At 43.2% G+C, this 11,893-nt stretch overlaps 1 protein-coding gene across 1 annotated transcript; it reads right to left on the bottom strand.

Annotated features, from left to right (window-relative positions):
- Window positions 1-2,484: 2,484 nt before the first annotated feature.
- LOC120351051 lies at window positions 2,485-6,832 on the bottom strand. Its single transcript, XM_039426991.1, has 3 exons — window positions 6,397-6,832; window positions 6,134-6,331; window positions 2,485-3,607 (listed from the first exon to the last, which is right to left on the bottom strand). The coding sequence occupies exons 1-3, from the start codon at window positions 6,830-6,832 to the stop codon at window positions 3,276-3,278; spliced, it is 966 nt and encodes a 321-aa protein (XP_039282925.1). The 3' UTR covers window positions 2,485-3,275.
- Between the last annotated feature and the right edge of the window lie 5,061 nt (window positions 6,833-11,893).

Below are 11,893 nucleotides of genomic sequence, written 5' to 3'. Positions count from 1 at the left end.
AAGTTCAGTACTCTTTTCCTTGATACTGGCCTCACCTATAACCTCGTTTATGCACTTCCACAACTTCATGCTGTTGTTATTACAATTTTCAATTTTCCCTTTATAGTAGACTTCCTTTGCATGATTTATGATCTTATTCAAACCATTACGATAAGCCTTATATTCATTCTTTAAGATATTGTTATTAGGATCTCTTCTGAGTCTAGAATGCATTTTGTCCCGCGTGATTATTGATCTTATGATGCCTTCAGATATCCAGGGCTTCAGGGGACGAAGTCTGTTAGGTATCACTTTTACCTTCTTGCATTGATTGATGAGACTGGTCAAACGATCGACAAATTTATCCATAATAGTGTCAATGCTTCCATTCACGGTATAGATTTCTCCCCAATCTTCATTCCTTATGCGTTCCAATAGTGCATGATAGTTGGTTCTAGTTAATGTGTTTATCAATACGTTTCTATTATCCTTATTGATAGGGACCTTCACCAAGTTCAGTACAACCGCGTAGTGGTCAGTTATGGTTGTCCTAAATATAACTCCTTTAGTGAACATAGAATGGTTGCCTGAATTTTTATAAAAAATGTGGTCAATGCAAGAATTTGTTGTGGTTGTTACTCGGGTATCACCATTTATGTAAGACTTATAGCCATTACTATTGAAAATATGCAGATAATCTTGAACAGGAACACTAGTTGAATGTGTATTTATATTCATGTCTCCCGCCACACATACATTTATTCCATTAGGAATTTTACTGATTTCATTACTCAGACTATTAAGAAAATTATCAATATTTTGATTACTTGGTGATCTATAAACCCCAATCACCTTCACAATAAAATCATCAATTCTTAAGTCAGCACTAACTACATTGGCATCAGAGATATCGAGTGAAACTTCATTGAATCCTATGCAATCTTTTATGTACATGCATAATCCATCACATTTATTCTGTTTAGTGTACTTATTTATTGCCGTATATCCAGGAATGTTGAAAATGAACGGCATATCTGCAGTCAACCAGGTCTCAGTTAATATTATAATGTGAATATCAGTTTTCAATTCATTGAGGCAGCAAATAAACTGATCGAAATTAGCATTCAAACTACGTATATTCATAGACATAATATTGAAACACTCAGCATCTTTATTTCTGTCCTCGTGAAAGTGATAGTTCAAATAATCGTCGATTACATCTGTTTCATTTTCTGTTTCTAAAATATTAAGAACTCTTCAGTGTCACTCATAACTTATATCATCAGGTCCACTTCTCTTTTCCTTGTTCCATTCAACAAGCCCCTCACTATCTATGAATTTAAGTTTTTTAATTAGTTTGTCCACAGCATCATCTACCAGACTGGTTGTTAAATACCTGAAAGTTTCAGTGTGTCTAGACAAGGCAACAATCGCATGGGGCATGCTGTTATAGATTTCATTCTCCTTGTACTTAATTCTGATTAGAATAACATTTTTATGAGTTAGCCCTTGTGCTTCGTGGATTGTGTGAAGTGCAACATCCTCTCTCCACTTTATAGTATCACCCACCATAAGTTTTTCTTCTTGGGTGAATGTTAATATCAAAGTGTCGGGTTGTATCAGATGGTATTCCCCATTTCTGTAAGTAGGCAGAATTGAGATAGCTCTTTCATTAAGCGTCGTAATATTTTCATAGACAGTGGAAAGGACAAAACAAACATCGATAGGACATCTACGAGTTACCGTTTGTTTTGTAAAAGGTTCGCAGAATTCTGAAATTTTATGCCATCTTGTGGCATAATTACTTCTCTCAATGTAGGGTATTTGGTTTGCGTCACCAACTACAATTATTTCTGAGGCCCTACTCAAGTTAGCAATAAAACCGATGTAACCCGCATGCATAAGTAGAGCTTCATCAATAAAAACTCTATTGTATGTTTTATTCTGATTATGATTTATTATATATGAGCCAACTGTCCTGTAATCAAGCTTAAGACGATTACAATGTTTTCGACCATACCTTTCAATGACAGTTTCACGGATTGCTTTAATACCTGCCCGTGTTTGAGTGAGTACTAGATCCTTGCCAGGCTCATGATGCGAGACTATAAAGTAAGATTTACCACAGCCGGGAACACCGTCACACCACTTTATTTTAGGAAGTTTACACTCATGAAGAGTTATTCTATTTATAGTTTTTATTAATTCGCTATTCAGCATAAGTGTAGTATTACGTGTGACTAAAACATATCGTTCTTTAGTAGAGAATTTTAAAGTATCCTCTTGAAATTCTACGTAACTTCCACCCTGCTCCAAGCAATATCCCATTCGGTATTTAGAGTTTGTTTTGAATAGGAATCTTTTCAAATTATTATCATAGATGTTCATATTGTTATTCAGGACGCTTATTAGTTCATCACCTGATATTGACATGTTTCTATGCGTGATCCTAAGAAGAATATTTTTATATATTTTAGCATTTTCGTTATCAGTGTTTTGAAGTAGGGTCCGTAATTCAATCATAGAGTTTATGAATGCTTCACGTTTATTATTACCTTCAAAGAATCCTACAGGGTACTCAACTCCCGGACTATCAGATAGCTTAGGTATATTAAGAAAATTAATTTCACAATAACCTCGATAATAAAAAATAAACTTCAAATCTCTAGCTCCTATGACAGTACTCAAGAGTTCAGTGGCAGGAATATCAAAATAAGTTTCACCAAGATTGTTAAAAGAATCAATTCCTATAATCAAAGGGTAATTGAATTTACTCCAATCATTTATTCTATTCAAAAGATCAATAAGTACCCCATTTTCACCATCATTTAATATGAAAATAGGAATGTTTTTATCAGAAAACAAAACTCTTATACAATTAGAATCTCGTAACACATTCAGGCGATTCCACTCTTCAAGAGAGAAATATTTTTATTTCTAAGCAGAGAGAGTCCTTTGGATGTTTTAATACTATTTCCTATTTTTGTAAAAGATATCATAACATCAACCCTCTCACCAAAATTATAAACCAGACTTATCTTACTTTTATCAGTATTAGTTGTTACGCAGAAACTAACAATTTTGTTAAGGATGGAATTTAAAGTAATCATTTTGTGTTGGGTTGATTGCTTGATTTTACTATCACTATTATTTTTATCTATCCTCAGTATATTGAATATTTTTCTTTCAGATTCCATAATCAGTTCTATCAATTATTTGTTGTAACGCTTTTTGATAGGAAGGGCACTCTCTGTCACCTACTTTGTGATCGAAAGCTTTTTTATCATTGCGGCAATTTAAACATGAGGGCTTTTTGTCTCTATTAGGGCACTCTTTAACATCATGTCCTGTAGTGGAACAGTGAGCACAGGTGTTTTGTGCTTGAGTGCAATGCTTACTGATATGTCCAATTTTTGGCACTTGAAGCAACGAGAGACGGCAACATAGTCTCCAACTCGGCACACCCTCCAATCAATACCAATCCGCGATTTGTTAATAAATTCTTTTCTTAATTCACCAGTGCACTCCACTACCCAGTGCACGGTGTTTTTGTTTTTCGGTCCTATTTTAAAAATCGGCCTAAAGTTTTTCAAGAAATTTTCCCTACTCAGTGACGATGACTCGAGATTTCTCTCATACACATCGTTTGCCAATTCAGCAGCAGTTACTGGACTAGTGCGCTGCGGCGGCCCGCGCTCTGGACTTTCCTAAGTCCTACTTGCCGGGCACCAGCTGTCCTCCTGGGGTCCGGGTCGGTCGCGGAGTCGCGGGAAAGGTTTTTCCACACCTTCCCAGAGGTCCTTTCTCGATTCCGCACTGGACTAGTGCGCTGCGGCGGCCCGCACTCTGGACTTTCCCAAGTCCTACTTGCCGGGCACCAGCTGTCCTCCTGGGGTCCGGATCGGTCGCGGAGTCGCGGGAAAGGTTTTTCCACACCTTCCCAGAGGTCCTTTCTCGATCCCGCACTGGATTAGTGCGCTGCGGCGGCTCGCGCTCTGGACTTTCCTAAGTCCTACTTACCAGACACCAGCTGTCCTCCTGGGGTCCGAATCGGTCGCGGAGTCGAGGGAAAGGTTTTTCCACACCTTCCCAGATGTCCTCTCTCGATTCCGCACTGGACTAGTGCGCTGCGGCGGCCCGCACTCTGGACTTTCCTAGGTCCTACTTGCCGGGCACCAGCTGTCCTCCTGGGGTCCGGATCGGTCGCGGAGTTGCGAGAAAGGTTTTTCACACCTTCCCAGAGGTCCTCTTGCGCCTCGATGTCCCACTGGTGGTCTACCAATGGGGAGTCAGGTTTCGACCAAACCTGACGTGTCGCCGTTGGTCGAAACTGGTAGCCCGTTGTCTAAACGGGTTAAATGTCATTCAGCACTCGCCCAAACGGGTGTTGAGCAATGGAGTCCACCGTGTTTGAGGCTAATCGTCTTTAGCCTCAACACAACTCCCGGTCGCTGAAGAAATCGGAGTTCACTTTAGTACAAGACGTACTGTGACGTTGCTAGCTGCTCGCTGCTTCCTTCTCACCTCACTCGACCGCTCGCCCTGGCTCTCCAAACTCGACTGCCTCCTGCTAGCCTTTCTCGAGCCTCCCTCAGTGACCGAGAGGGAGGGGAGAGAGGATGCGCAGCACCGCTAAGCGGTAGGCCAGTGGCTGGCTTGAACATTGACCCCTTAGATTCTATCAAAGATAGCCGAGCGTCAAATAAATGAGCCCTAAACTCAATTCCTTTCTCTAGTTACGATATACATCGTGACACACTGTTCCTACTAAGGAAAGGGGGGAAAAGAGAGGGGGAGGGGAGGGGGGGGTGAGGATGGAAGGGGTAAACGGCAGACAGAATGTCCCAAATGCCTGAGTACATTCTGCCGCCTCTCCGCCGGTCATCATAGACCGAACACAAACTGGGCGCCAGGTTGACTCCTTGCCAACTGGTGGTGGTGCGTCGGCACCATCCGAAGAAAATGAGCAAGCTATCTGGCCAGATCATAGGCCTAGCTTCAGAGAAGATCTTGAAGATCTGTGCCGTGCTTTCGCACTGCGTTGAGACGCCGTGTTTACACACTGCAAGAGACCGCCGTGCTTCCGCACTGCAATGGGGGACGCCGTGTTTGCACACTGCAAGAGACCGCCGTGCTTCCGCACTGCAATGGGGGACGCCGTGTTTGCACACTGCAAGAGACCGCCGTGCTTCCGCACTGCAATGGGGGACGCCGTGTTTGCACACTGCAAGAGACCGCCGTGCTTCCGCACTGCAATGGGGGTGGCCGTGCTTTCGCACTGCGATGTGGGACGCCGTGCTTTTGCACTGCAAAAAAAAAATGCTGTGCTATCGCACTGCAAAGAAGCGCCGTGCTTTCGCACTGCAAAAAAAAAGACGCGGTGCTTTCACACTGCTGGGACGCCGTGCTTCCGCACTGCAAGGGGGGGACGCCGTGCTTCCGCACTGCAAGGAAACGCCGTGCTGTCACACTGCAAGAAGGACGCCGTGCTTTCGCACTGCAGAATCGCCATGTTTCCACACTGCCAAGGACGCCGTGCTTCTGCACTGCAGATGAGAGTCGCAGTGCTTTCGCACTGCCAGGGAACGCAGTGCTTTTGCACTGCAAAAAGAAATGCTGTGCTTTTGCACTGCAAGAAGCACCGTGCTTTCGCACTGCAAAAAAAAAGACGCGGTGCATTCGCACTGCAATGAGTCGCCATGCTGTCGCACTGCAAAAATAAGGACGCGGTGCTTTCGCACTGCAAAAAGGATGCCGTGCTTCCGCACTGCCCGGGGCGCCGTGCTTCCGCACTGCCAGGAAACGCCATGCTTTCACATCGCAAAAAGGACGCCGTGCTCCCGCACTGCAGAGTTGCCATGTTTCCACACTGCCGAGGACGCCGTGCTTCCGCACTGCACATGAGAGTCGCGGTGCTCTCGCACTGCCAGGAGGGGAGGGTAACACAAAAAATAAAAAGAAAACGAGGTGAACCACACCTCAGACCGGTTCTGAGAACCTGAGTAGCATTGCAAGGAAACGCCGTGCTTCCGCACTGCAATGAGACGCCGTGCTGTCGCACTGCAAAAAGGTGTTTTTGTTTTTCGGTCCTATTTTAAAATCGGCCTAAAGTTTTTCAAGAAATTTTCCCTACTCAGTGACGATGACTCGAGATTTCTCTCATACACATCGTTTGCCAATTCAGCAGCAGTTATATCTGCAGCGACGTGATACAGAATTATTCTTGGCAATTTGGATTGTGGCTCGCTTACCTTTATGTTTGGATGTTGCAGGACCTTATCACCCAAAACATTTTCCTTATTGGCCCTTGGGTGAAGCACCAACAGCACACCCCCACCACGGACATCAACAGCTTTTTAATGTTCAAATTTTGTTCACGGGTGATGTTCTTCTTTATTGTTTCTCGAATTTTTCCGCTTTGTTCCTTTTCCGTTCCATTTATTTTTGCTGGCTTCAGGATGATCACATTCTCCTTGGGCGACAGCTTCTTGGTCCGGGGCGGAGACTCCCTGGCTGCAGCAGTGGAGGCGGCACTCGATAATGTAGAAGGTGCGGTCCTCTTCTTTGGCAGTTGCACGGCCTCAGCAAATGAGATCGGCTTATTATGGCTTTTTGCAACTTCACTTGCTAGTTTATTCACACTCTGCTCCAGAGTTATTTCACTCCCCCATTTCAGAAATTTCTCTTGTATATTTTTAAGAGAACGTACCTCGAAACGTATTCCGCTATCGTTTTTACTTTTCGGTGGCAATTCGGGAGGCATATTCATTTCATCCTTTTCCTCCTCTTCCTCGTATTCTAGCTGCGCGGATGGTGGTAGTTTTGTTGGCGTATTTATTGGCGAATGGATCATCTTAAGGCTGATAGATCCAAAACACCATAATTTATTGATGGTTTGATAATTGTTTTTTTAAAGAAACAGAACCTAATTTTTAAAGAGAGCAATGTTCAAACGAAAAATTTGGTGACACACTTTTCACTCAGAAAAAAAAAACGTTGAGTAGTTTTCACTGTGAAAAACTGCTGACTGGACTGCTGGTTGTTGACAGTTGGTGTTGACACAACTTGTTCCACTTTCACTACTAATACTACTCTACACTAATTATTCGCTACGATCTGCACTCTACGGAGGTCTGATTACGACTGGATTAAAAAGAAAACGAGGTGAACCACACCTCAGACCGGTTCTGAGAACCTGAGTAGCATTGCAAGGAAACGCCGTGCTTCCGCACTGCAATGAGACGCCGTGCTGTCGCACTGCAAAAATAAGGACGCGGTGCTTTCGCACTGCAAAAAGGATGCCGTGCTTTCGCACTGCCCGGGGCGCCGTGCTTCCGCACTGCCAGGAACGCCATGCTTTCGCATCGCAAAAAGGACGCCGTGCTCCTGCACTGCAGAGTTGCCATGTTTCCACACTGCCGAGGACGCCGTGCTTCCGCACTGCAGATGAGAGTCGCGGTGCTCTCGCACTGCCAGGAGGGGAGGGTAACACAAAATAGAAAAAAAAACGAGGTGAACCACACCTCAGACCGGTTCTGAGAACCTGAGTAGCATTGCAAGGAAACGCCGTGCTTCCGCACTGCAATGAGACGCCGTGCTTTCGCACTGCCCGGGGCGCCGTGCTTCCACACTGCCCGGGGCGCCGTGCTTCCGCACTGCCAGGAACGCCATGCTTTCGCATCGCAAAAAGGACGCCGTGCTCCCGCACTGCAGAGTTGCCGTGTTTCCACACTGCCGAGGACGCCGTGCTTCCGCACTGCAGATGAGAGTCGCGGTGCTCTCGCACTGCCAGGAGGGGAGGGTAACACAAAATATAAAAAGAAAACGAGGTGAACCACACCTCAGACCGGTTCTGAGAACCTGAGTAGCATTGCAAGGGAACGCCGTGCTTCCACACTGCAATGAGACGCCGTGCTGTCGCACTGCAAAAATAAGGACGCGGTGCTTTCGCACTGCAAAAAGGATGCCGTGCTTGCGCACTGCATGTGCCGGGCTTGCGCCCTGCATGGCCGTGCTCTCGCACTGCCTAGCTTCGCCGTGCTTGCGCACTGCATGGCCGTGCTCTCGCACTGCCTAGCTTCCCAGCATCAGACAGCTGGGATGAATTTCCAACACGACCAGGAACTCGTCGTGGTCTCAGCAATAGTCAGCTGAGATACAGCTCCAATAATACCAGGAGCTCGTCGAGGAGGTAGACTCGAGTTGCAGTCCCCCTCCTCAAGAAGAAACGTGATACACAACAATGTAACACTTCACAGGAGGCAGAAGTTGATAGAGGTGAATTGGAGTCGAGGAAAATTACCAAGTGTCAGAGTGATGGATACTCTCAGTTAGTTCAGTGTATCAGCAACTTATTGTTCACAATAAAAGATGAGAGATGACAATATGATGTAGAATACTGAATTATATGGTTGACATGAAGCCACTAGTTGTGATGTTACACCACATATTTCGATTTTATATCACAATTAAATGTGGTCGAAATAATAATTCATTTTCGATCTGTTATGAGGATCTCAGCCTTCTCACTATATCACAATAATAAAATCGGAACTATAAATTTCAACTCAATATTCTACTTCTCACTGTTCATTTCAATAATGAAATCAATCACATGATTTACTTATGCAAAGTAACCATCCATTGGATATAAATGACAGTGTGTTTATTATAACAGATAACATCTGCTAATTAATTCACAATCAGTGAACATTTATTGCTCAATCTCTCTTTCTCACTTCAAGACTTATTTCACCCCGAAATAAATCTTAATTTACTTTTTTTCAAAGTAATTATTCACACAAGGCGTGTATAATGACACAACAGCTGTTAATTAATTCATACTCTGGAAATATTGATTTTCCGAAAAATAATCACAACAATCAGCACAAAAATAGTAATAATTGAATGAGCTAATGCACCGTCAATAAACTCATGATGGTAGGCTGAGTAAAAATCAGATTCACTCTCGAGACGTGATCTAATTCCAAACTAACAATAGCACGATCTAACACAGACTGACTCAATAACAGTGGAATATCTGGAAAAACTAGAATTCACATGAATTCTATTTTATAAATTGTTATTGAAAAGGAGAAGTAATTCTCTTCTACAGACTAGAAGCTTGGCGATAGCAGTTAGCCAGTTGAGATAATGTTTATCTTATCTCCACAGCACAAGTAACTTCTCGATCCAACATAGAATTAATTCGAATTGAAATAATAATTATTTTATTCCAATTTATAGTAAGTCCTCCGACTTTATTTCCAAGTGAAATATTAGAAAATTTGAATCATAATCTGAAGCTAATAACCCCCGATTGTAGTACATCTCGACTCACAATCAAACGCAATTTATTCATTCCACATGAATAATTAATTGCAACGTAATTCACTTCTATCCCACAGTATAATAACGTCTGTTAATTAACTGCACCGTAACACTTTACACGGATTAAAGCAATTACCACCAGCTTCATTAAATGATTTCAATTATTATTATAACCATTACCTCATGGTTAAAATATTATTCGGATCATACTGATCTATAATATTTTCTAATATTCTCTATCCACTCATTTCGCCATCAACTATTTATGGCAAGTAGAAAACAAGCTACTGCAAGTTTTGTTTGTTAACCCGTACTTGGTTACAACAATATCGGTAATATACCGATCAAGAAAATTTAGTCTAGTTGGAATCGATTTTAGCTGTTATTAACTAGTCATAGACTGTAGAAAATTTTCTTGATTATCCTTGCTTGGTCACATCTTAATATTGTAAAAAAATTTCAATCTGAAATTATTGGGATTGCCTTCAGATCAAAAGAAACGTATTGATTTGTTAATAATAATTTTTTTCCATTTAATCCAGCCAGTGCTTTATGACTGATTATATTAATTAAACTGTAATGGTTGAGTTGCCATTTAGTTTAAGTAGAACTCTATTTTATGAGAAAAATTAAACGGAATATGCTGTTTCCTTTTAATAAACTATTTACCAATTTCTTTCAATAACAATAATATTGTCAGTCTTTTAATATTTTCATCATTTTCGGAATCGTGCTAATGCTCTTCAAAATTCGGCTAATAAATTCGTGCTAATAATTCTGAATTAATTTTCTTCAATATCTATGCAATTTTGTCTTTGACAACAAAATTTAATTTCCTCATTTTAAATGGGATAATTTATGAATCAACAATAGCTCTAAAGCTGTGATATGATTGAACTTCTATGTTATTCACCCCTTCTCGCCTCTTACCTCCTTATTGGCGGCGCGTGACACCTCTCTGGTATTCCATCCTCCGGATAGGCAGCGACCCTCTATAGACTCGCTCGGCCTCCTGCTGTCCATCCGCTCGAATTCCGTCCACCTTTTTCGCAACTGCTCCATCACCATCCTCTTCCTCATCTTCGGGCAGGTGTGGCTGGAGCTTGGTGCCCTTCTCGTGCACAGTAAACCTCTTACCGTCGCTCAACATTTCCTCGACCTCATATGGGCCAGAAAATTCCGGCGCTAACTTCGCGGCAAGCTGATTAGCACCCGAGGACAGGTGACACTCCTTCCTGTAGACTAGCTGTCCAGAGTTCACCTTCCTTGTCCTCCTTTTCCAATTATAATACCGGTTGGCATTATAGTTCTTGTCTCCAATATCTGAAACTACTTTGAGTGTAGTTTCCAGCACCGGCAGTCTTCTAGACTGCACTGCTTGACGATTATCTCCAGCTCCTCGCTGAAAATTATCCTCCTTCTTCCGCCTCCGGTACCGCTTTTCCGGACAGTTGTACCTCCAGTGCCCAGCTCGTTTACAGTGCCAGCAAATGAACTTTCCACGCGCTGGAGAAATTTTCTGAGAAATAAATTCCTCTTTTCCAGTCTTCCACACGGCTCCTACGTGTTTCTGGACTTGAGGAAATTTCTCCTTCTCCTGCTTCTTGACAGGAATAATTACAGGTGGCTTCCTTGACCTCCATATGTTAGGCTCGGTTTTAACAGTAGCCAGCCTGGAGTTGACAGCTCCTTCTCCCACTTTTGGAGTGGAAATATCGTCTCCAATGTGCTTTTTGACGAGATGAGGATCCCATTCCACTGACCGGGAATAGGGGTCTATTTTCACCCGGTGCTCACGTAGAAACTACATACCAAGCAGAATATCTGGAGAAAGCCCATCCATTATTGTGAGTGTTGTTGATAGGGATATTCTGCCGATTTTCAGGTTGATTATAACACCACCTCGCAGACGTGCAGCCGCTCCATTAGCCATAGCAGCGCCGCGCTGCACAGGCTCTCGTTCCACTGCTTCCAAACTATTAAAAGCTTTAGAGCTAATATAGTTGGACTCTGCTCCGGTGTCGAGAAGAGCTCTATACTGTCTGTCTCCTATTTCCACTGTAGTGAAAAGACGGTTGTCATCCTGGAGCTCTGGCTCTAGCTGGATTTGAAGCCTCGTTTTAACCACAGCTGTTTTATCAGAAGTCTTCTTCTGCTCTCTCTCACAGGAACAATTGGGTCGTGGCTTCCCGCACTTTGAGCAGAGTGAAACCTCCGGACACTCTGATCTCCAGGCGCTGTGTAGTAGTCGTCTCCTGTCGAGGCTTGGTCTGCTTCCTCACCTCCTCCTGCTTCACAGCTCGTTGTCTCTGTTGAGCACTCTTCTCCTCGAATTTAATTCGTTCATATTGCCTCGCTAAGTGTAGCAAGTCGTCGGTGGTGTATACTTCAGCCTCCCTGATGTAGAGCTTGTAGCGTGGTAAAAGATTTTTGTACAATCTCTGTACCTGGCTACTCTCTGAAAAACCACCTCTTCTCCTCATCAGCGTTAGCAGCTCCTCAACATAGTCGTCTATGAGCTCGCCTTCTTTCTGCCGCCTGTCGAGAATTTCATTCTCAAGATCCTCCTCATAAGTAGGTGGAT

The sequence above is a fragment of the Nilaparvata lugens genome, chromosome 4, assembly GCF_014356525.2.
Source record: "Nilaparvata lugens isolate BPH chromosome 4, ASM1435652v1, whole genome shotgun sequence".
NCBI lineage: Eukaryota > Metazoa > Arthropoda > Insecta > Hemiptera > Delphacidae > Nilaparvata > Nilaparvata lugens.
Note: the sequence above shows the minus strand (reverse complement) of the source record. Positions and strands in the feature narration are given on the sequence as shown.